The sequence below is a fragment of the Syngnathus floridae genome, chromosome 1 (genome assembly GCF_059516105.1).
Source record: "Syngnathus floridae isolate MCC-2025c chromosome 1, RoL_Sflo_1.0, whole genome shotgun sequence".
NCBI classification, from domain to species: Eukaryota; Metazoa; Chordata; class Actinopteri; order Syngnathiformes; family Syngnathidae; genus Syngnathus; species Syngnathus floridae.
Window position 1 is genome coordinate 18,015,723 of NC_142413.1, and position 25,925 is coordinate 18,041,647.

General features: G+C 42.7%; 2 protein-coding genes across 23 annotated transcripts in view; both read right to left on the reverse strand.

Annotated features, from left to right (window-relative positions):
* LOC148404383 (protocadherin gamma-C5-like) overlaps nucleotides 1-25,925 on the reverse strand; it is a 226,049-nt gene that overhangs the window by 115,042 nt on the left and 85,082 nt on the right. The window contains exon 1 of one of the 21 annotated variants that reach the window (XM_088381012.1): nucleotides 16,108-18,597. The exons of 16 other annotated variants lie outside the window; for them this stretch is intronic. In XM_088381012.1, coding sequence (XP_088237138.1) covers nucleotides 16,108-18,495 — 2,388 coding nt within the window. In that variant the 5' untranslated portion in view covers nucleotides 18,496-18,597. Of the gene's footprint in view, nucleotides 1-559; nucleotides 3,085-4,830; nucleotides 7,371-12,792; nucleotides 15,306-16,107; nucleotides 18,598-25,925 lie in introns of those variants that run through there. 4 more of the 21 variants (XM_088380938.1, XM_088380954.1, XM_088381135.1 and 1 more) reach the window with 4 other exon arrangements.
* On the reverse strand, nucleotides 21,881-25,744 carry LOC148404384 (protocadherin gamma-A3-like). Of its 2 annotated transcripts, none has more exons than XM_088381248.1 (2): nucleotides 23,239-25,744; nucleotides 21,881-22,036 (listed from the first exon to the last, which is right to left on the reverse strand). In XM_088381248.1, exons 1-2 carry the CDS (start codon nucleotides 25,672-25,674, stop codon nucleotides 22,001-22,003), a joined length of 2,472 nt encoding a protein of 823 aa, XP_088237374.1. In that variant the 5' UTR covers nucleotides 25,675-25,744; the 3' UTR covers nucleotides 21,881-22,000. The 2 variants fall into 2 exon arrangements, with proteins under 2 accessions (XP_088237374.1, XP_088237364.1); XM_088381238.1 differs by lacking the exon at nucleotides 21,881-22,036 and adding an exon at nucleotides 22,093-22,269.

Here is a 25,925-nt window from a genome sequence, read left to right on the forward strand (position 1 = left end):
TTTTATATGTAATTTGGAATTTTTTTGCAATTTTTGGTATTGATGTTGTGATGATGAAAAACTGTTCACTGAAAAAAAATATGCCAAGTGAAATTCAGACTGTGGTGCTATAAATGCAAGACTTAGGAAATTCACAGAAAATAAATATCACTCCAAAATGGAAACAAACCACAAGTAAAAGTGATTACAACCAAATAGGTTCCAGAATAAACGTGTCAGTTTGAATTACACGAAACACTATGACAATGGGTCATCCAACATGACATGGCATGAAGAAGGAATTAAGACCACTAAAAAATATCTTCTATTGTAATCGGTGATGAGATTCCTCTCATTGTGACGATAAAACACCTAGATTAGTTTCAGACTGTAGAAGGAAACATCCAATAACTGATTCACCAGGCTTGCTTTTTTGTTACGGAGTTTTACTCATAAAAATAAAAATCTCAAGAGGTATGGAGACCAGTGAGGAGAGACTAAAGTTCTCCTTTGAGGCTGTGAAAGTGATCAGATTAAAACAAACAATAAGAGCAAATTAATGCTGAGAACTTTCACTCACCAAGGTTGACATCTGAGAAAAGTCTCCTGACATCTGCTTGTTGCCATTCGATATATCAGCATCAGCTCCATCCACACTCACTAAACTTTGACTCATGGCTTGCATGTTCTTCATGTCACTTTTTCTTGAGTCAGCGGTCCTGCACACCTCGTAATTGTACATGTGCGGGAGGGTCCCAGTTCCCAAAGTATCGGAGTAACGAGGTGGATAGTACGGGATGACGGGCAGATTGGAGTGGTACAGGACACGAGATTGTCTCCACCTGTACACTTTGACTGCGATGATGAGCAGCAAGCAGGTGACGAACAGGAAGGAGACCACAGCCAGTGCCAAGACTAAGTAAAAAGTCAGCTTGTCATTGTACTCCTTGTCGTGCATGCTCAAGTTAGTGAACTCTGAGAGCACCTCAGGGAAGCTGTCAGCCACTGCCACGTTCACAATGACTGTGGCTGAACGAGAGGGCTGCCCGTTGTCCTCCACCACAACAGTTAGTCTTTGTTTGACAGCATCTTTATCAGTCACTTGGCGGACAGTTCGGATTTCTCCATTGTGGAGGCCCACTTCAAAAAGCGCCCTGTCTGTGGCTTTGTGCACTTGATAGGAGAGCCAGGCGTTCTGGCCAGAGTCCACATCCACGGCCACCACTTTGGTCACCAGATAGCCCACGTCTGCTGAACGAGGCACCATTTCGGCCAGCAGCGAGCCGCCCGTCTGCACCGGGTACAACACCTGAGGGACATTGTCATTCTGGTCCTGGATGAGGATGCGAACGCTCACGTTGCTGCTGAGGGGAGGGGAGCCTTCATCCTGCGCTCTGACAATAAATGTCAGCTCTTTGAGTTGCTCGTAGTCATATGATCGAACTGCACTAATAACTCCACTTTCTGCATTAATGGACACAAATTCACTAATTGAACTACCTCCGATTTCACTCTGCTCCAACATGTAGGAGATGCGAGCGTTCTGGTTTTCATCTGGGTCTTTGGCAATCAGTCTTAGCACTGAAACACCTGGCGAATTGTTTTCCGCAATGTTTGCACTATAAATGCTGACCGGAAACACAGGGGCGTTGTCATTTACGTCCGACACCTTCAAATTGAAAATCTTTTTTGTGGAGAGGGGAGGTGAGCCGGCATCTGATGCAACGATTGTTATGTTGTATTCTGACACACTTTCACGATCTAAATCAGCATCAGTCATCAATGCAAAATAATTTCTCACATTGGATTTAATCCTAAATGGAACGCGGCCTTCAATCACGCACCTCACCTGACCGTTTTCACCAGAATCCAGGTCTTTTACATTAATGATACCAATAGTGGCACCAACGGGGGAATCTTCTAACACGGGACTGGTGAACGACATTACATTTATGCCTGGAACATTATCATTTAAATCACTAACTTCTATTTCGACTTTTGTGGAGTCACTCAACCCACCCTGATCTTTAGCTTCGACGATAAGCTCTATTGTTTTGTATTTTTCATAATCAATTTGCTTAGCTACAGATATACACCCTGTCACCTCGTCTATCTGAAACAAATCCGCTATTCCTGCTTTTGATTTTGAAAATGAGTATGTTACTTGTGCATTTGAACCACTATCAGCATCTGTGGCATTTACCGTTACAACGCGTGTGCCCTTTGGGGCATTTTCGATTAATTTAGCTGTATACGAAGTTTGATTAAAAACGGGAGTGTTATCATTGATGTCTTGAATGTTAATTTCAATATTCACTGTACCTGATTTCTGCGGATTTCCACCATCTACAGCCACTAATTTTAAAGTAAGTCGTGGCTGTTCTTCTCTGTCTAAAGCTTTCTGAAGCACCATTTCTGCATGTTTACTGCCTCCAGGGCTGACGTGTTGTTTTAAATCAAAATTATCACTAGGGGTTAAAATGTAGCTCTGTAGGCTGTTTGCACCCACATCGGCATCATACGCACTCTCCAAAACAAAACGGGAGCCAAGCGCAGCAGACTCACTGATTTCAAATTCTAAGTGTCTGTTTTCAAAGGTGGGAGCATTGTCATTTACGTCCAACACTTCGATGGTCACGGTATGCAATTCCATGGGGGTTTCCAATAAAATCTCAAAGGTGAAGCTGCACGGCGTCATGTCTCCACAGAGTTGCTCTCGATCTATCCTCTCGTGGACAACCAGGAGTCCTTTGTCCACCCTCAGCTCGGCGTACTGGACATTGTCCCCTGTCACGATGCGGGCCCGCCCAGAACGGAGTCTTTTTAGATCCAAACCGAGATCCTGGGCCACATTTCCAATAAGCGAGCCTTTTTTCATCTCCTCTGGAACTGAGTAGCGGATTTGCGCCAGCGTTGCATTTAGAAAAACACACCAAAAGACAAAGAGGGAGGCCGCCCGTCGCCATATTCCACCACGGTTTGGATGAATATATTTCCACTCCATTTTAAATGAAAATTATTCCAATGAAGTGAACGGATCGAAAAACGACGGGGCACAATATCAGCCTATTTTAGCTCAATTGTTGTACGTTGTTCACGCACGGCTCTCCTGTGCCGAATGGCAGCTTCAGAGCAGGGAGCCGCACTAAATCACGGAGCAGGCAACATCTATTTTACATGTAACAGCGCCCCTTAGAGTCTGTTATGTGAAATTTGTCAAGTTAGTCTAATATGGTCAACATGACTGAAAAAAAAAAAAAAAAATGAAACATTGTATGTCTTGATTAAAAAAAAAACACGTTGAAAGTCAGATAAGGACAACACAAATTTAATTATCCTTGTTTAAGTTATAACTTGCACCAACAGTCAACCAACACAGTTGCATGAGCACTATTATAAAAGATATAAAAATAATGACTTTAAATCCTCTGACTGAGCGCTGTTCAACAACTCCAATAGAACTTGGTTTTCAGCACCACGGACAGAGACAAAGTCACGAAAGGCTGCACTGTTCACTTTGGGTCAATTAGGCTCAGGATCAGTATAAGTACAATTATAACAAAATGCATTGTACTCGTTCAATGTGATTTATGAGTATATATATCTTAGATATTGTACACTAATCGTTTTTCTGATGTTCGGTGACATAATATTGACACAACATAAAGCTCACAGAGTATACTAATGAATGGTGTGAACACTGCATATCTGTATGATATTGAGACATTAAATGGAGTATGAAAAGACACTAAGCAATCAGGCACTTTTACTGCTCAAAACGAGGCAAAGAGATACCTTGGCTTTAATTTTGAAATTGGCAGAGTTGTACATCGTACTTTAAAAGCTGGAAGAATTATGTGAACATCATCTGAACTGAAGAAGAGATGTAACCTCTGAAACAGATAATGTTCTCCAGGATGATCATTTTAAGAGGCTGCAAAATTACTTTTAAGTTAAAAGAAAAATAACCAACAATGTTTCTGGGGCTCCATGCAAGACATTATCTTTTATGAGAATGAGTAAAGATTAGGTTTATGATTCAAGTCAAGCTTAGGTTGAAAGGGGCCGTACAAATTTTAGACAAGAAACTCCTGAGCCAGAAGAATTACGACAAGTCAAAAAGATAACCAAAGGGCTACCCCCTTCTGCGTAGCGTGCGGCACTGTTGCGCTATTTTCGGGAATGTCTGCTGTACGCGTTTTTACGCTCTTAATTAATTATTCATTTATTTATTGTTGTGTTATTTATTCATTATTTATTCAGCACGCTTTTGTTATACTTGTTTACTGTTTGTCTGTTGTGAGCCATGTCTTGTCACCGTGGGATAGGGGGGAACGAAATTTCGGTTTCTTTGTGTGTCTTTGGCATGTGGAGAAATTGACAATAAAGCTGACTTTGACTTTGACTTTTTGACTTTGAAACTACATAACCACAGATGCGGGGCTCCGAGAACCAAGTTGCAAACATACGGGGTTTGCTATTTACCTACAAATCAATGCAAAAAGAAAAACACAAAAAGCTGACAGACTTTTCCTATGAACTTTAGTCAAGGAACAAAAAATATGTAACTCCACACTCCTTTTCCTCCCAAAAGAACTTAGTATAGTGATAAGGCATATAAGCAATTTACCCTGAGCCTGAAAACTGTGAGACTTAGTGACAATATCAAATGAAAAATGTGAAAAACATCACTCACCAAGGTTGACATCTGAGAAAAGTCTCTGCTTGTTGACATTCAACATATATTTGATGTTAATTGAATTAACAACAAGTATATGGAAATCTCTCACTGAGAGCAGCAGACGTTATCAGGTACAAAAACAGCAAAAGAATGGTGAAATACTGACTCACCAAGGTTGACATCTGTGAGAAGTTTCCCGACAGCTCCTTGTTCACATGTGGCGTTTCACCATCAGCTACATCCACACTCAATAAACTTTGACTCATGGCTTGCATGTTCTTCATGTCACTTTGTCTAGAGTCAGTTGTCCTGCACACCTCATAATTGTACACATGCGGGAGAGTCCCAGTTCCCAAAGTATCCGAGTACCGAGGTGGATAGTATGGGATGACGGGCAGGTTGGAGTGGTACAGGACGCGAGACTGTCTCCACCTGTGCACTTTGACTGCCATGATGAGCAGCAAGCATGTGACGAAAAGGAAGGAGACCACAGCCAGTGCCAAGACTAAGTAAAACGTCAGCTTGTCATTATACTCCTTGTCGTACATGCTCATGTCAGTGAACTCTGAGAGCACCTCAGGGAAGCTGTCGGCCACCGCCACGTTCACAACGACTGTGGCTGAACGAGAGGGCTGCCCGTTGTCCTCTACCACAACAGTTAGTCTTTGTTTGACAGCATCTTTATCAGTCACTTGGCGGACAGTTCGGATTTCTCCATTGTGGAGGCCCACTTCAAACAGCGCCCTGTCTGTGGCTTTGTGCACTTGATAGGAGAGCCAGGCGTTCTGGCCAGAGTCCACGTCCACGACCACCACTTTGGTCACCAGGTAGCCCACGTCGGCCGAACGAGGCACCATTTCGGCCAGCAGCGAGCCGCCTGTCTGCACCGGGTACAGGACCTGTGGGGTGTTGTCGTTCTGGTCCTGGATTAGGATGCGAACTGTGGCCACAGAACTCAGCGGAGGGGATCCAGAGTCGCGGACAGTCACGTTAAAGTCAAAGGACTTGATTTGTTCATAGTCAAAAGATCTGACTGCGTTGATGACACCATTCTCAGAATTGATGGAAACTAAAGAGGACACAGCTACTCCGTTAACTTCTTTCTCCTCCAGGAAGTAGGACACTCGGGCATTCTGGCCCCAGTCTGCATCACTCGCACTGACAGTAAACACGGAAAAACCGGGAGAGTTGTTCTCTGGTAAAGTCTTACTGTATTCTGACTGATGGAATTTGGGCGGGTTGTCGTTCACGTCTGCTATTTTAACGTTGATGTTTTTACTACTCGACAGAGGTGGAGAGCCTTGGTCAGACACCGTTATGGTCAAATTATATTCAGGGACACTTTCCCGGTCTAAGAAGTTTTCAGTGACTATGCTGTAGTAGCCTGTTAATGAAGACCCAATTTCAAAAGGGACGTCGTTGTTAATGGAACACTTGACAACACCGTTGACGTCAGAGTCTTCATCATTCACGTTAAACACAGCTACAGTTGTACCTGGGGGAGAATCTTCAGGTATGGACTGAGAAAAGGACATGACTTCTATGTTGGGGACATTGTCATTCACATCAATTATGTTGATAAAAACTTTACATGTATCTGTATAGCCTCCATGATCTCTTGCCTGAACATTTAACTGATACGTCTTGGATTTTTCAAAATCCAACTCACCCACGACTTTAATTTCTCCTGTTTTGGTATTTACACCAAACAACTGTTCTGTTCCTTTGGTAGCACGTGTGGAAAACGTGACGTCGCCATTTAGGCCTACATCAGCATCGTTTGCACTAACAGTCGTGATCAATGTCCCTGCAGGTGAATTTTCAGGCACATCTACCTTATAAAAAGGTTGAGTGCACACTGGTGCATTATCGTTCGCATCCAGCACAGCAATTTCAATTCTTACTGTCCCTGATCTGTGTGGCTCCCCACCATCTGTGGCAATCAGTATGAGCGTGAGACTCTCTTCTTTTTCTCGGTCTAATGGCTTTTGTAAAACCATTTCCATGAATTTTGCTCCATTTGGTTGGCTTTGTATTTCCAATTTAAAATTATCTGAAGGCTTCAAAATATATTTAGATATATCATTATTTCCAACATCCGGGTCATCAGCATTCTCAAGTGAGAAACGTGCCCCGGGTGCGACACTTTCAGCTATTTTTAGATGAATTTCTGATTGTGGGAAGGACGGACTGTTATCATTAATGTCTACGGCCTCCACTGTTACACGGTATAGCTGGATGGGATTTTCTAAAATGATGTCAAAAGTGAAGCTGCAGGGCGTTGTCTTGCCACAAAGCTCCTCTCGGTCGATGCGCTCCTTAATCACAAGTGTGCCTTTGTCTCGCTTTAAATCAACATATTGTCGGCCTCCTTTGGTAATGATACGAGCTTTACCTGCTACTAGTCTCCCAACATCCAAGCCCAAATCTCTCGCAATGTTTCCAACAAAAGAGCCTTCCGCCTGCTCCTCCGGTATGGAATAGCGAGCCTGTCCAGCCACGGAGCCCAGCTCGCACAGACAAAGAATCACAAACAGTGTGCGCCATCGGCCTCTGATAGCGCGCATCCACATAAAATCCATCGTGAATTCAAAAATAACAAGAGGACTTTTTCAAGTAAAACCAATGCTCACGTAAAAAACGTCTAAAATAAACCAAACTCCAAAGAAAATATGCCTCTTCAAATAACAAGCATACAGACCGTCGTGTTTATCAGCAATGAAGCTCTAAAAGGAGCTCAAGAGGAGCACTCCTGCGCAAACGCGTTTCATTCTCATTCATTGACGTGTCACTAGCGGCGCTCAGAGCATGTTCCCAGAACTGCACATCTATTTTAATCGCCCTGTCTAAACGTAGACAGTACAAGCCGTTTTGATTGATATGGTGCCACTTCAAATTATAATTTTACATGCAAAAAACACAAACGCATTTTATGACTAACGTTTGAAAAATATACATTTTATGTTTCAATTATGACAGCACAGGATGATCGTGATTAATTTTTACATGCAAAAAAATAAAAACATATGACTAACGTTTGAAAAATATATACGTTTATATTTCGATTATGACAGCACAAGATCATAGTGACGTTAGGTAAATAACTGAAACTACAGACCAGTAACTAAGTAAGAAGGTAAGAAAATCAAGACCTTCTAATAAATCATTATTTGGTCTATGTCATAACAACTTAATAAAGAAAACATTACATTCTTTTAAAATACAAAGGCTATTGCGTCCAGAATTTTTTAAATTATAAACAGCGATTCAGTTTTAAAATTCAGTTGATTTTCAAGAAAATTACAATCATGATAATATACAACAAAATCATCTAGATCCAGATAGTCGACTTAAATATCGTATCTGGAGCCGATCGATTTTTTTCCCGTACTATTGACAAAGTAATAATAATAAAAATATAATTGTACATTAAATAAAAAAAACATATTTTTCCCCAGTGCATATGATACGAATTAATAGATCAACACTGGTCCAAAAAAGTGATAAAAATGAGCAAAACTCTTCAGCACCACGGACAGCAAAATTGAACATCCACTTCAAGTGCAGTGTTGAGACTACCGGCGCTATAAGTAACGGCGTAAGTCACACCGTTATCGATTTCCAGTATTGGATACTCCTTTACTATATTGATTGTTATAACTGTTATCGATATTAACAATGAGATGTGGGATGTTACTTAAGCTATTTGGGACGCGTCGACGCGCAACGCAAAAACGCTTCCGCCCCTCAACGGATTAATTTCCGAGTCGCCACGCCTCGCGTCAGCCAATCAACTTCTGGAATGTGTCATGTGATCATTGTTTTGTTTTTGTACAAAACAATGATCATCGGCACCGTCCATGCTCATACTTCTTTGTACCTATACCGGCACAAAACAAAACAGGAACATGCATGGAGGACTTTGAGTTCGAAACTTGGCATACCTGGATTGTTTTTTGGCTGTAAAACTGGACGAAGACGCAACATTGTTTACATTACCATATAGCAAATTGTACGCCACTGCGAGCGACAGCTTTTCTCTCTCCCATCAGAAGAGTATTGGAAAAAGAAAGCTGTTGGGTTTGTTCAATTTGTATTTATTTCTAGAACTTCCTCAGCATTCAACAACATCGGCATGCTCGCTCCTCGACCCCCTCGTGTCATATGTCTCTTTCCTTTTCTCCACTCCCGTCCTCTATCTGTATAGTACTCCTAGCGGCAGGACCACGACACCACGGGGGTTTTGCCGTAAAAAAATGGCAAGGTATGCTTGTGTGTTGGTGTGTTTGTCTCAGGGAGCAAACTGTTAAAATTTTGCACTGTGTTTCTGCGCCAAGTTACACTTGGTTATATTTTTACACAGCTGCTGTACAAGAGATGAGGCTGTTGCCCGCGCATTCAGTAATACATGTATGTTATCTAAAAAAGCACCCCAAACTTTTTAAAACATTTCAGCCCCCACATTCAGTAATATATATGTTATCGAAAAAAGCACCCCAAACTTTTAAAAACATTTCACTTACCATTGTTGACATCTGAGAAAAGTCTCCGAGCATCTGCTTGTTGTCATGCGGTGTATCAGCATCAGCTTCATCCACTCTCACTAAACTTTGACTCATGGCTTGCATGTTTTTCATATCACTTTTTCTGGAGTCAGTGGTCCTGCACACCTCATAATTGTACACATGCGGGAGGGTCCCAGTTCCCAAAGTATCCGAGTACCGAGGTGGATAATACGGAATGACGGGCAAGTTGGAGTGGTACAGGACGCGTGACTGTCTCCACCTGTACACTTTGACTGCTATGATGAGCAGCAAGCAGGTGACGAACAGGAAAGAGACCACAGCTAGCGCCAAGACCAAGTAAAAAGTCAGCTTGTCATTGTACTCCTTATCGTGCATGCTCAAGTCAGTGAACTCTGAGAGCACCTCAGGGAAGCTGTCGGCCACCACCACGTTCACAATGACTGTGGCTGAACGAGAGGGTTGCCCGTTGTCCTCCACCACAACAGTCAGTCTTTGTTTGACAGCATCTTTATCAGTCACTTGGCGGACCGTTCGGATTTCCCCATTGTGGAGGCCCACTTCAAACAGCGCCCTGTCTGTGGCTTTGTGCACTTGATAGGAGAGCCAGGCGTTCTGGCCAGAGTCCACGTCCACGGCCACCACTTTGGTCACCAGATAGCCCACGTCGGCTGAGCGAGGCACCATTTCGGCCAGCACCGAACCACCCGTCTGGACCGGGTACAGCACCTGAGGGGGGTTGTCGTTCTGGTCCTGGATCAGGATGCGAACGCTCACGTTGCTACTGAGGGGAGGAGAGCCTCCATCCTGTGCTCTGACAATAAATGTCAGCTCTTTGATTTGCTCGTAGTCAAATGAGCGAACTGCACTAATAACTCCACTTTCTGCATTGACAGACACAAATTCACTAATTGGACTTCCTCCGATTTCACTCTGCTCCAACATGTAGGAGACACGAGCGTTCTGTTTTTCATCTGGGTCTTTGGTAATCACTCTTAAAACAGAAACACCTGGCGAGTTGTTTTCTGCAACATGTGCACTATAAATGCTGACCGGAAACACAGGAGCGTGATCATTCACGTCTGACACTTTCAAATTAAAAGTTATTTTTGTGGAAAGGGGAGGCGAGCCGGCATCTGACGCAACAATTGTTATGTTATATTCTGGCACCCTTTCACGATCTAAATCAGCGTCAGTCATCAATGCAAAATAATTCTTCACGTTGGATTTGATTCTAAATGGAACGCGGCCTACAATCGCGCAACTCACGTGACTATTTTCACCAGAATCCAAGTCTTTTACATTGATGATACCAACAGTGGCACCGACGGGGGCATCTTCTGACACGGGACTAGTAAAGGACATTACATTAATGACTGGAACATTATCATTTAAATCCATTACTTCTATTTCGACTTTTGTGGACTCAGTAAGTCCACCTTCATCTTTCGCTTCAACCATGAACTGTATTGTTTTCTCTTTTTCATAATCTATTTGTTTTGCTATAACGATGCCTCCTGTCAACTCATTCATAAGAAATAAATCAGCTATTTCTGTATTGTATTTTGAAAATGAGTAAGCTATTTTTCCATTCGAACCACTATCTGCGTCAGTGGCATTCACAGTTAGAACATGTGTGCCTTTTGGTGCGTTTTCAAATACCTTTGCTTTATAAATAGTTTGATTGAAGACGGGAGCATTATCATTCGAATCTAAAATTATAATTTCTATATTTACTGTACCTGATCTCTGTGGATTCCCACCATCTACAGCCACCAATTTTAAGGAGAGTCGCGGCTGTGCTTCTCTGTCTAAAGCTTTCTGAAGCACCATGTCTGCATGTTTTTTGCCCCCCGGACTAGCGTGTTGTTTTAAAACGAAATTCTCACTCGGATTTAAAATGTAATTTTGTACGTTATTTGCATCCACGTCAGCATCATGTGCACTTTCTAAAACAAATCGAGACCCAATTACAGCAGACTCGCTAATTTCAAATCGCAAATAATTGTTTTTGAAAGTGGGAGCATTGTCATTTACGTCCAATACTTCGATGGTCACGGGATGCAACTCCATGGGGTTCTCCAATAAAATCTCAAAGGTGAAGCTGCACGGCGTTACGTCTCCACACAGCTGCTCTCGATCTATCCTCTCGTGGACAACCAGGAGCCCTTTGTCCGCCCTCAGCTCGGCGTACTGGACGTTGTCTCCTGTCACGATGCGGGCCCGCCCAGAACGGAGTCTTTTTAGATCCAAACCGAGATCTTGGGCCACACTTCCAATGAGCGAGCCTTTTTTCATCTCCTCTGGGATTGAGTAGCGGATTTGCCCCTGCGTTCCATTTAGGAAAAAACACCAAAAAACAAAGAGCCAGGCCGACCCTTGCCTTTTTCCTCCTCGGCGTGTATGAATTTCTTTACACTCCATATGAAAGCAAAATGTATTCAAATGAAGCAATCGATTAATGACTATAAAAAAATAGACGCAATTATTTCATCCGATTTCAGCTCAAAGGCGATCGATACGTTGTACACGCAAAGCTCTTTTGTGCCAAATGGCAGCAACAGAGGAGGGAGCTGCACTATGTAGTCAGCACCAACAAATCCATTTATCAGGTAACAGCGCCCTTTAGAGGCGGATAGGTGAAATTTGTAAGGTTAAAAATATTAAGACAAATAAATCATTAAATGCGACGTATTTTGTTTAATAGCGGGGAAAAAAACATTAAAATGACAAATCACAAAGATATAACCCCATTCACACACCCGGAAAGAGTCGTGATTTGCACACACAGAAAATCAACACGGTTTCGTGTAGTGACAGAATAGAAAACATTTAAACGATCACTAACCCTTCAGAGTGAGCGCAGGTCAAAACACCGAGGGACCGCAGTACTTCAGCACCACGGACAGAGACAAGGCGACAGGTTTTGCGCGCACTTTGAGTCAGAGATCACCAAAAGATGCACAATTGCAATGTATTCATCATACTAATTTATGATAGAGTAAACTTTAAATAGCTTTTTAGATGTTCACTTCCAGAATATGTGACGGTGACTCTGGTATAGGACATGAACAATTGTGCATTGTGCATATTTTTGAGACGTGACACTTGACGACCTATGAATAAGGTACAGAAGCAAAATCTGAAAAAGTAAAATCTATAGAGCAGAGTCACTATCATTTGTTCAGTTCAAATACTAGGAGAATATCAATAAACTATAGCAGAATAAATATTGCCTAAAAAAAAAGAGAGAGCTCATCATGTACAATACATTCCTGGACAAGGATTTTCTCATCCAGAAAATGGGAAATAGTCTTTTACAATGACCACGGCCTTAAACAAAAGCAACACAAGTCAGTGGCTCACAGCCCACTGATCTTAGTCTCCGTTTGTCTTCTGCTCCTCTTTATTCAAAGACAAAACCATAATGGGTAGGCTTAAAAAAATGTCAGGGAGCAAATAATTATTAATACCTTGCACTGTATTTCTGCATCGAGTTACACTTTTTATCTTTTTACACAGCTACTGTACATGAGATGAAGCTGTAGCTGTTCAGTCGTAAGTGTGATGAGAAAAAACAAACCAAATTCTTTAAAACATTTCACTCACCAATGTTGACATCTGAGAAAAGCCTCCTAACATCTGCTTGTTGTCATGCGGCGCATCAGCATCAGCTCCATCCACACTCACTAAACTTTGACTCACGGCTTGCATGTTCTTCATGTCACTTTTTCTGGAGTCAGTTGTCCTGCACACCTCGTAATTGTACACGTGTGGGAGGGTCCCAGTCCCCAAAGTATCTGAGTACCGAGGCGGATAGTACGGGATGACGGGCAGGTTGGAGTGGTACAGAACGCGGGACTGTCTCCACCTGTACACTTTGACTGCGATGATGAGCAGCAAACAGGTGACGAAGAGGAAGGAGACCACAGCCAGCGCCAAGACTAAGTAAAAAGTCAGCTTGTCATTGTACTCCTTGTCGTGCATGCTCAAGTCAGTGAACTCTGAGAGCACCTCAGGGAAGCTGTCGGCCACCGCCACGTTCACAATGACTGTGGCTGAACGAGAGGGCTGCCCGTTGTCCTCCACCACAACAGTCAGTCTTTGTTTGACAGCATCTTTATCAGTCACTTGGCGGACAGTTCGGATTTCTCCATTGTGGAGGCCCACTTCAAACAGCGCCCTGTCTGTGGCTTTGTGCACTTGATAGGAGAGCCAGGCGTTCTGGCCAGAGTCCACGTCCACGGCCACCACTTTGGTCACCAGATAGCCCACTTCCGCCGAACGAGGCACCATTTCGGCGAGCAGTGAGACGCCCGTCTGCACTGGGTACAGAACCTGAGGGTTATTGTCGTTCTGATCCTGGATTAGGATGCGAACTGTGGCCACAGAACTAAGAGGAGGGGATCCAGAGTCACGGGCAGTCACGTTAAAGTCAAAGGACTTGATTTGTTCGTAATCAAATGATCTGACTGCGTGGATGACACCATTCTCAGAATTGACGGAGACAAAAGAGGACACAGCTACTCCATTAACTTCTTTCTCCTCCAGGAAGTAAGACACTCTGGCATTCTGGCCCCAGTCTGCATCACTCGCACTGACAGCAAACACGGAAAAACCGGGAGAGTTGTTCTCTGGTAAAGTCTTACTGTATTCCGACTGATGGAATTTGGGCGGGTTGTCGTTCACGTCTGATATTTTAACGTTGATGTTTTTACTACTAGACAAAGGTGGAGAGCCTTGGTCAGACACCGTTATGGTCAAATTATATTCAGGGACACTTTCCCGGTCTAAGAAGTTTTCAGTGACTATGGTGTAGTAGCCTGTTAATGAAGACTCAATTTTAAAAGGGACGTCGGTGTTAATGGAACACTTGACGACACCGTTGACGTCAGAGTCTTCATCATTCACGTTATACACAGCTACAGTTGTACCTGGGGGAAAGTCCTCAGGTATGGACTGAGAAAAGGACATGAGTTCTATGGTGGGGATATTGTCATTCTCATCAATTATGTTAACAATAACTTTACATGTATCTGTAAATCCTCCATGATCACTTGCATGCACATTTAATTCATAGCTTTTTGATTTCTCAAAATCTAACCTACCAGCAATTTTGATCTCTCCAGTTTTAACATTTACATTAAAAAGCTGGTTTTCCTCTTTCGTAATGTGAGGAGTGGAGTAGGTGACATAACCATTTAGGCCCGAATCAGCATCGTTTGCACTAACCGTCGTGATCAGTGTCTCTGCAGGTGAATTTTCAGGCACGTCAACCTTATAAACAGGTTGAGTGCACACTGGGGCGTTATCGTTTGTATCCAACACAGTAATTTCGATTCTCACTGTCCCTGATCTGTGTGGCTCCCCACCATCTGAAGCAAATAGCATGAGTGTGTGACTCTCCTCTTTTTCTCGGTCTAAAGGGTTTTGCAAAACCATTTCGATAACATTTCCTCCGTTTCGTTCATTTTGTACTTCCAATTTAAAATAATTTAAAGGTTTTAGAGTGTATCTTTGAATATCATTTATTGCAACATCAAGATCGGCTGCATTGGCGAGTGAGAAACGGGTTCCTACTGCAGCATTTTCAGCTATTTTTAAATTAATTTCAGATTGTGGGAAGGACGGACTATTGTCATTAATGTCCACAACTTCCACTGTTACCCGATAAAGCTGGATGGGATTTTCTAAAATGATGTCAAAATTGAAGCTGCAGGGCGTCGTCTTGCCACAAAGCTCCTCTCGGTCGATGCGCTCTTTAATTACAAGTGTTCCTTTGTCTCGTTTTAATTCAACATATTGTCGGCCTCCTTTGGTAATGATACGAGCTTTACCTGTTACTAGTCTGCCAATATCCAAGCCCAAATCTCTTGCAATGTTTCCAACAAAAAAGCCTTCCGCCTGCTCCTCCGGTATGGAATAGCGAGCCTGTCCAGTCACAGAGCGCAGCTTCAACAGACAAAGAATCACAAACAGTGTGCGCCATCGGCCTCTGATAGCGCGCATCCGCATAAAATCCATCGTGAATTCAAAAATAACAAGATGACGTCTTCAAGTAAAACCAATACTCAAATTCCAAAATAAACACGAGAATCCAAAAGAAATCTGCCTCTTTAAATGTCGAGGTGTCCGTCGTGTTTATCAGCAATGAAGCTCTAAAAGGAGCTCAAGAGGAGGACCCCTTCACGGACGTGTTTCATTCTCATTCATTGACGTGTCACCAGCGGCCCTCAGAGCATTTTCACAGAACTGCACCTCTATTTGATTCGCCCCGTCCAAAGGTAAAGACAGTCCAAAGCATATTGATATGGTACCACTGTAATATATATTTCTACACGAATAAAAATACAGATACAACTTTTGACAAAATATAGGTTTAAATTTTGAGTATGACAGCACAGAAATATAGGAAAGTTAAGCAATTAATTGAAACGACTGACCAGTAACAATTAATAAAATCAAGACCTTCATATGAAATCATTCCTCAGACTAATTTGTAACAACGTAATTAAGAAAACAATACATTATTTTAAAATACAAAGGCCGACGTTATGATTGCATACAGATTTTTTTTAATTATGAACAGAGATTCAGTGTAAAAATTCAATAGATTTTTAAGAATATTACAATAACAGTAATGTCCAACAAAATCATCTCAACTTAAATATCGTATCTGAAGCCAGACAATTTCATTTTATACTGCTGACGAAACAATAATACTTATAATCATCTTGAGAATAATATTGAGAATACGAATAAGAACGAGAATAAGACTGAGAACAAGATTTATTTTTCCAGTGACTATTATACGAATTAATAGATTCAAACTGGTCCAAAAAAGTGATAAAAATCATCAACACTGTTCAGCACCACGGACAGAAAATACAGCAAATGATAATGATAATGAAAGACATGACTCACCAAAGTTGACATCTGTGTGTCAGCATCAGCTCCATCCACACTCACTAAACTTTGGTTCATTCCTTGCATGTTCTTCAAGTCACTTTTTCTAGACTCAGTGGTCTTGCACACCTCATAATTGTACACGTGTGGCAGGGTCCCCGACCCCAAAGTATCCGAGTACCGAGGTGGATAATACGGGATGACGGGCAGGTTGGAGTGGTACAGGACACGAGACTGTCTCCACCTGTGCACTTTAAATGCGATGATGAGCAGCAAGCAGGTGACGAAGAGGAAGGAGACCACAGCAAGCACCAAGACTAAGTAAAAAGTCAGCTTGTCATTGTACTCCTTGTCGTGCATGCTCAAGTCAGTGAACTCTGAGAGCACTTCAGGGAAGCTGTCGGCCACCGCCACGTTCACAATGACTGTGGCTGAACGAGAGGGCTGCCCGTTGTCCTCCACCACAACAGTCAGTCTTTGTTTGACAGCATCTTTATCAGTCACTTGGCGGACCGTTCGGATTTCTCCATTGTGGAGGCCCACTTCAAACAGCGCCCTGTCTGTGGCTTTGTGCACTTGATAGGAGAGCCAGGCGTTCTGGCCAGAGTCCACGTCCACGGCCACCACTTTGGTCACCAGATAGCCCACGTCAGCCGAACGAGGCACCATTTCGGCCAGCAACGAGCCGCCTATCTGCACCGGGTACAGCACCTGAGGGGCGTTGTCGTTCTGGTCCTGGATCAGGATGTGAACGCTTACGTTGCTGCTGAGGGGAGGGGAGCCTCCATCCTGCACTCTGACAATAAATGTCAGCTCTTTGATTTGCTCGTAGTCATATGAGCGAACAGCACCAATAACTCCGCTTTCTGCATTAATGGACACAAAGTCACTAATTGGACTTCCTCCAATTTCACTCTGCTCCAACATGTAGGAGACACGAGCATTCTGATTTTCATCCGGGTCTTTGGCAAGCACTCTTACAACAGAAACACCTGGCGAGTTGTTTTCTGCAATGTTTGCGCTATAAATGGTGACCGGAAACATAGGAGCGTTGTCATTTACGTCGGACACTTTCAAATTAAATGTCATTTTTCTGGAGAGGGGAGGCGAGCCGGCATCTGTCGCAACAATTGTGATGTTATATTCTGACACACTTTCGCGATCTAAATTTGCGTCAGTCATCAATGCAAAATAATTTCTCACATTGGATTTAATCCTAAACGGAACGCGGCCTTCAATTGCGCATCTAACGTGACCGTTGTCACCAGAATCCAAGTCTTTTACATTAATGATACCAATAGTGGTACCAACATGGGAATCTTCTGACACGGCACTGGTGAAGGACATTACATTAATGAGAGGGGCATTATCATTTAAGTCCATTACTTCTATTTCGACTTTTGTTGATTCAGTAAGCCCACCTTGATCTTTAGCTTCAACCATGAATTCAATTGCTTTTTCTTTTTCATAATCTACTGGTTTCGCTATTGATATACCTCCTGTCACCTCATCTATAAAAAATAAATCAGCAATTCCTGCTTTTGATTTTGAAAATGAGTAAGTTACTTTTCCATACGAGCCGCTATCTGCGTCAGTGGCATTCACAGTAAGAACATGGGTGCCTTTTGGTGCATTTTCATTCACTTTAGCTTGATATAAAATTTGATTAAAGACGGGAGCATTATCATTCGCATCTAAGATGACGATTTCTATATTTACTGTACCTGATTTCTGCGGATTTCCACCATCCACAGCCACTAATTTTAAGGCGAGTCGTGGCTGTGCTTCTCTGTCTAAAGCTTTCTGAAGCACCATTTCTGCATGTGTTTTTCCCCCCGGATTGGCGTGTTGTTTTAAAACAAAATTATCACTCGGGATTAAAATGTACCTTTGCAAGCCGTTCGCACCCTCATCAGCGTCAAACGCACTCTCCAAAACAAAACGGGAGCCAAGCGCAGCAGACTCACTGATTTCAAATTCTAAATGTCTACTTTGAAAAGTGGGAGCATTGTCATTGACGTCCAACACTTCGATGGTCACGGGATGCAATTCCATGGGGTTTTCCAATAAAATCTCAAAGGTGAATCTGCACGGCGTCACGTCGCCACACAGCTGCTCTCGATCTATCCTCTCGTGGACAACCAGGAGCCCTTTGTCCGCCCTCAGCTCGGCGTACTGGACGTTTTCCCCTGTCACGATGCGGGCCCGCCCAGAACGGAGTCTTTTCAGATCCAAACCGAGATCCTGGGCCACATTTCCAATAAGCGATCCCTTTTTCATCTCCTCAGGGATTGAGTAGCGGATTTGCCCCTGCGTTCCATTTAGAAAAAAGCACCAAAAGACAAAGAGGCAGGCCGCCCGTCGCCATATTCCACCACGGTTAGGATGAACATCTTTAGACTCCATATTAAAAGAAAATTATTCCAATCAAGTGAACGGATCGAAAAATGACGAACCACACTATCAGCCGATTTTTAAGCTCAAGTGTTGAACGTTGTTCACGCACAGCTCTCCTGTGCCAAATGGCAGTCGCAGAGGAGGGAGCGGCATTGCAACACGCATCACAAAACATCCATTTAACATGCAACAGCGCCCCTTAGAGACCAATATGTGAAATTAGTCTTGTTAATCTCAAATGGTGAACAATTTCTTGGGGTGTCGGGGATGGGAATGTATAAATAAGGCGTGCTCTGTTTACCAATCCCATTAAAATATTAAAAATATATATATAAAGTTGTTAATTGCACTAACATTCAATCAATAAACTTGCGTGATGGCTGTTGTGTGAGCAAGATTCAGATGATATCGATAGTGAGCATTGATTTTATTTCTTCCAAGTGAGCAATGCCCAACAAATCCATTGAACGCTGTCCTTCAGGACCATGGAGAGAGATAGATAACATAAGAAACTCATTGTCAAGCATATCAGTAAAACTCCCTCGATGCCACAGTGAATTTGGATATTAATCCTTAAACAATTACTGGTTATAAGTGTGAACACTGATGCACTGTGGGTGACTTTACGTCTATTAATGTCTAACTTCAGAATACAGAAAGACCCTCTTGTGTATTGATGGGGCATTTGAAGCCAAATTGAGTCATTAAAAGACAATTGACTGCAAGCACATACACAATCGTTGCTGCTGAAAACATAAAAAAACGACAAAACCCTCACAGGTGCACAAGCACTAAGACTGAAGAAGTGAAGTAATCTCCGGAGCAGAGTAACGTTTTTCCAAGAAGCTTGATTTAAGCACTAGGAAATTATCTCCAAATAGTAACAAAACAAAATAATCACAACTCTTTCAAATACCCTGCAGAAGGTCTTTTTTTGAATATGAAAGATTATACAGAATCAGAGCTGAACTCATTTGGCCAAGAAGCATTACAAAGGACTATGAAATGTAACATTTTGTAAACTCATATGGAATAGGGGAATCATAGGGAATTATCTCCAAATAGTAGCAAAACAAAATACTCACAAATCTTTCTCAATACCCTGCAGAAGGTATTTTTTGGAATATGGAAGATTATGAGAAAGAATCAGAGCAGAACTTTCAGAGGTATCAATACAAAAAAAACCATGAGAAATTATTACATATTTCACTCACCAATGTTGACATCTGAGAAAAGTGACCTGAAAGCTCCTGGTTGGCAGGCGGCCTATCAGCATCAGCTTCATCCACACTCACTAAACTATGACTCATGGCTTGCATGTTCTTCATGTCACTTTTTCTAGAGTCGGTGGTCCTGCACACCTCGTAATTGTACACGTGTGGGAGTGTCTCCGTCCCCAAAGTATCTGAATACCGAGGTGGATAGTATGGGATGACGGGCAGGTTGGAGTGGTACAGGACGCGAGACTGTCTCCACTTGTGCACTTTGACTGCGATGATGAGCAGCAAGCAGGCGATGAAAAGGAAGGAGACCACAGCCAATGCCAAGACTAAGTAAAACGTCAGCTTGTCATTGTACTCCTTGTCGTGCATGCTCAAGTCAGTGAACTCTGAGAGCACCTCAGGGAAGCTGTCAGCCACCGCCACGTTCACAATGACTGTGGCTGAACGAGAGGGCCGCCCGTTGTCCTCCACCACAACAGTCAATCTTTGTTTGACAGTATCTTTATCAGTCACTTGGCGGACAGTTCGGATTTCTCCATTGTGGAGGCCCACTTCAAACAGTGCCCTGTCTGTGGCTTTGTGCACTTGATAGGAGAGCCAGGCGTTCTGGCCAGAGTCCACGTCCACGGCCACCACTTTGGTCACCAGATAGCCCACGTCCGCTGAACGAGGGACCATTTCGGCCAGCAGCGAGCCACCGGTCTGCACCGGGTACAAGACCTGTGGGGCATTGTCGTTCTGGTCCTGGATCAGGATGCGAACGCTCGTGTTGCTGCTGAGAGGAGGGGAGCCTCCATCCTGCGCTCTGACCACCAAGACCACTTGTTTAATTTGCTCATAATCAAATGATCGAACTGCACTGAGAACACCGGTTTCAGAATTTAAAGAGACAAAAGCAGAAACTGGACTGCCACTTGTCTGTGTGTTCTCCAAGAGATAAGATATTCTCGCGTTTTGATTCCAATCAGCGTCTCGAGCAGTGACAGTAAATATGGAAATGCCTGGAGAATTATTCTCTGCCACATAAGCTGAATACATATTTTTATCAAATATTGGTGCATTGTCATTCACGTCTGAGATTCTAAGATGTAACTTTGTTGAGCTAGAAAGTGGAGGTGTTCCGAGATCAGTGGCCGTAATCGTTATGTTATATTCCGGAACAGATTCTCTATCGAAAAATTGATCTGAAATTAAATTATAATAGTTTGTCAGAGATGTCTCCAATTTAAAGGGAAGTTTTCCATCTATGGAACATTTTAGCTGTCCATTTCTGTCAGAATCAACATCTTTTATGTTTAGAACTGCAACTGTTGTACCTGGAGGTGAATCCTCAGACAGAGGACTGGAAAAGGATTTTATATTAATTAATGGAGAATTGTCATTTACATCAATGACATCAAATATAACTTTACTGGTCCCAATCAGCCCACCTTGATCCTTTGCTTCCACCCTCACTTCGTACTTCCTGTTTTTTTCGTAGTCAATATGACCAGAAACGTAAATTGTGCCGGTGTGTTCATCAATATTAAATATATTGCCAGCACTTCCTTTTGTTTTAGACAAACTGTATGTGATGAGTCCATACGGACCACTGTCAGCATCTGTAGCATTTACCGTAATTACACTGGTGCCTGTCATCGTGTTTTCCATAAGATAAGCTTTGTATTCTGATTGATTAAAAACTGGCCGGTTGTCATTTGCATCTAAAACGTTTATTTCTATATTTACAGTGCCAGATCTTTGTGGTGTTCCTCCATCAAGTGCAATTAATTTTAAAGACAAACGGGGTTGTCGCTCTCTGTCTAAAGGCTTCTGGAGCACCATTTCAACATATTTACTGCCATCAGGATTTGCATGCTGATTTAGGATAAAATTATCGTTTGGTGACAAAATGTAATTCTGCAATGCGTTTTGCCCCACATCTTGATCCTCTGCACTCTGCAAGGGGAATTGCACACCAACTGCAGCTGATTCACTTATTTCAAATGAGAGAGTTTTATCTTTATTTGAAAATACAGGGGCGTGATCATTAATATCCAAAACCTCAACAATTATTCTGTGCAGCTCGATCGGATTTTCTAAAATGATCTCAAAGCTGAAGCTGCATGGCGTCACATCTCCGCAAAGCTGCTCTCGGTCTATTCTGTCACTGACGACCAGGAGCCCTTTGTCTGTCTTCAGCTCCGTGTATTGAATGTTGTCTTCTGTCAAGATGCGAGCTCGCCCAGCTATGAGTCTCTTCATGTCCAAACTGAGATCCTGTGCCACATTTCCAATCACGGAGCCTTTCTTCATCTCTTCTGGGATAGAATAACGAATCTGACCACCTACCGTGGTAACCAAATGAAGCAAAAACATCAACGTCCCCGCTTGACGTCGCCATCCATAAAACAACCTCCATTTTGCGCACGAGAAAGGGAAGGGTTCATATTTATCCATGATGACGAAATCAAAAATAAATCGCAAGAAATAAGTCCTATAAAGTAATCAGGTCCCTGTATGTCAGCTCTCAACAAGAAATTCAATGCGAGGTGGAGATCGTTGTTCTTTCACTTGCCCTCTTTGCCAACAAAAGACAGAAAATGCCTCGTCAATGGGGAGGACTGCGGGACAACACGGAAATTCATATCCAAGCCAACAGCGTCCCTTAGAGTTCAAAATGTGCAAGAACGAGGACTGAGAAGCAGTGAGGGGGATGAACGCACAATTAAGGCAAAATGGAAGTATAGTCCGTTGTTTGTGGAGAAGCATTAATAGAAAATGCTGTACGGAAGCTAAAAACTAAATAATCTTGAGAAAACAACACCCAAAATTCCTTACATTTACTGCTGGGAATTCAAATTGAGGAAAGAAAAACAATCCGATTTATATATATATTTTATATATTTTTCCTGTTGGTTTATCGGTTATTTAAATGCATGCACATATGCTGTTTTCCTTTCGTTTCTGTTTAACGCTAAATGAAACGTAACTTGTCAATTTCGTGCAGTAACCTTTATTCAATTTAACTTATGTCCTTTGGTCGTTTATGTGGTCAATTATGCACTCTGCACATGATTTTATTTTATTTTTTGGGGGGGGGGTATCTTTAAAATGACTTGTTTTGGGGGGGAAAAAGTTTGACATTTGTGAGCACGCAGTTTTTGTTCATAAGTGATGTGTCAGCAATTGTAATTGGTCAAACTATTGTATTTGATCGCATGCAGAGTCAAGTCAGCTTCAAACATTTCCAGTATCATGGACGACAATAAACGTCCGATCTCATCAACTTATCTTAACTAATCTGATCAAACTCATAGAACACATTTTTTTCACGTTATGAAATACTTCAATAAGATTACTGAAGTTATGACATCCATGTTAATTACGTGTGTTGCCAGTTAATACGATACCATTCTGATTCAAAACAAAATTAAACTGCATCGTTTTCAATTTCTGATTTGACTGAAAAACAACGGTGAACCTTTCAAGGCTCTCGTTACATTGCATGAGACAATATCAAATGAAAAAGGTGATAAACATCACTCACCAAAGTTGACATCTGAGAAAAGTCTCCTGACATCTGCTTGTTGCAATTAGACATATCGGCATTGGCTCCATCCACACTCACTAAACTCTGACTCATGGCTTGCATGTTCTTCATGTCACTTTTTCTAGAGTCGGTGGTCCTGCAAACCTCATAATTGTACACGTGAGGGAGGGTCCCTGTCCCCAAAGTATCCGAGTACCGAGGTGGATAGTACGGGATGACGGGCAGGTTGGAGTGGTACAGGACGCGAGACTGTCTCCACCTGTGCACTTTGACTGCGATGATGAGCAGCAAGCAGGTGATGAAGAGAAAGGAGACCAGAGCCAGCGCCAAGACTAAGTAAAAAGTCAGCTTGTCATTGTACTCCTTGTCGTGCATGCTCAAGTCAGTGAACTCCGAGAGCACCTCAGGGAAGCTGTCGGCCACTGCCACGTTCACAATGACTGTGGCTGAACGAGAGGGTTGCCCGTTGTCCTCCACCACAACAGTCAGTCTTTGTTTAACAGCATCTTTATCAGTCACTTGGCGGACAGTTCGGATTTCCCCATTGTGGAGGCCCACTTCAAACAGCGCCCTGTCGGTTGGTTTCTGCACTTGATAGGAAAGCCAAGAGTTCTGGCCAGAGTCCACGTCCACGGCCACCACTTTGGTCACCAGATAGCCCACGTCGGCCGAACGAGGCACCATTTCGGCCAGCAGTGAGCCGCCCGTCTGGACCGGGTACAACACCTGAGGGGCGTTGTCGTTTTGGTCCTGGATCAGGATTCGAACGCTCACGTTGCTACTGAGGGGAGGGGAGCCTCCATCCTGCGCTCTGACAATAAATGTTAGCTCTTTGATTTGCTCATAGTCATATGAGCGAACTGCACTAATAACTCCGCTTTCTGAATTTACAGACACGAATTCACTAATTGGACTTCCTCCTATTTCACTCTGCTCCAACATGTAGGATACACGAGCATTCAGATTTTCATCTGGGTCTTTGGCAATCACTCTTAAAACAGAAACTCCTGGGGAGTTGTTTTCTGCAATGTTTGTGCTATAAATTCCGACCGAAAACACAGGAACGTTGTCATTGACGTCTGACACTTTCAAACTAAACGTATTTTTTGTGGAGAGGGGAGGTGAGCCAGCATCTGACGCAACAATTGTGATGTTATATTCTGACACACTTTCACGATCCAAATCAGCATCAGTAATCAATGCAAAATAATTTCTCACATTGGATTTAATCCTAAATGGAACACGGCCTTCTATCGCGCACGTCACGTGACCGTTTTCACCAGAATCACGGTCTTTTACATTAATGATACCAATTGTGGCACCGACGGGGGAATCCTCTGACACGAGACTGGTGAAAGACATTACATTAATGAGAGGGGCATTATCATTCAAATCCATTATTTCTATTTCGACTTTGGTAGACTCAGTAAGCCCACCTTCATCTTTAGCGTCAACCATGAATTCTAGTTTTTTGTCATTTTCGTAATCTATTTGATTTGCTACAAATATAGATCCTGTCACCTCATCAACAAAAAACAACTCCGTTATGTCTGCATTTGATTTTGAAAATGAGTAAGTTACTTTTCCATTCGAACCGCTGTCTGCGTCAGTGGCATTTACAGTTAGAACGTGTGTGCCTTTTGGCGCATTTTCAAAAACCTTCGCTTTATAATTAGTTTGATTGAATACGGGAGCATTATCATTCACATCTACGATGGTGATTTCTATATTTACTGTACCTGACCTCTGGGGATTTCCACCATCCACAGCCACCAATTTCAAGGCGAGTCGCGGCTGTGCTTCTCTGTCTAAAGCTTTCTGAAGCACCATTTCTGCATGTTTTATGCCACCTGGACTGGCGTGTTGTTTTAAAAAGAAATTATCACTCGGAATTAAAATGTAATTTTGTACGTTATTTCCATCCACGTCAGCATCGTGAGCATTCTCTAAAACAAAACGGGAGCCAAGCGCTGCCAATTCACTTATTTCAAATCGCAGATGGTTATTTTTAAAGGTAGGTGCATTGTCATTTACGTCTAACACTTCGATGGTCACGGGATGCAATTCCATGGGGTTTTCCAATAAAATCTCAAAGGTGAAGCTACACGGCGTCTCGTCTCCACAGAGCTGCTCTCGATCAATCCTCTCGAGGACAACCAGGAGCCCTTTGTCCGCCCTCAGCTCGGCGTATTGGACGTTCTCCCCGGTCACGATGCGGGCCCGCCCAGAACGCAGTCTTTTCAGATCCAAACCGAGATCTTGGGCCACATTTCCGATGATCGAGCCTTTTTTCATCTCCTCAGGGATTGAGTAGCGGATTTGCCCTTGCGTTGCATTTAAAAACATACACCAAAAGACAAAGAGGCAGGCCACCCGTCTGCCAATATATCGCCGTCGTATTCCATCTCTGAAATGATTAATTTCAAACTCCATGTCCAAAAAAAGAAGAAAAAAAAATTATCAATCCGAAAAAAAGAAACGAAAACAAGACAGGCGTTGTATCGACTCAATGGTCCACCGTTCACTCAGGATCTCATTTGTCAAATGGCTGGCTCTCACTGACTTGGGAGCTGCACCATCACGCAGTACAGACATATTCATTCCCCATGTAACAGCGCCACTTGGAGGCTGATTTGTGAAATTAAAGTAGTTTGACCCAAAGAATTTTTAAAAATCCTCTTTGT

Excerpts from the sequence above, each read along its gene's own strand:
- LOC148404384 (XM_088381238.1), bottom strand. The coding sequence starts at position 25,674 with ATGGAGTTTGAAATTAATCATTTCAGAGATGGAATACGACGGCGATAT. Across the intron at positions 22,270-23,238 it reads TTTCTCAGATGTCAACTTTG|AGGGCAAGTGAAAGAACAAC; the intron begins GTGAGTGATGTT and ends TTGTTGGCAAAG.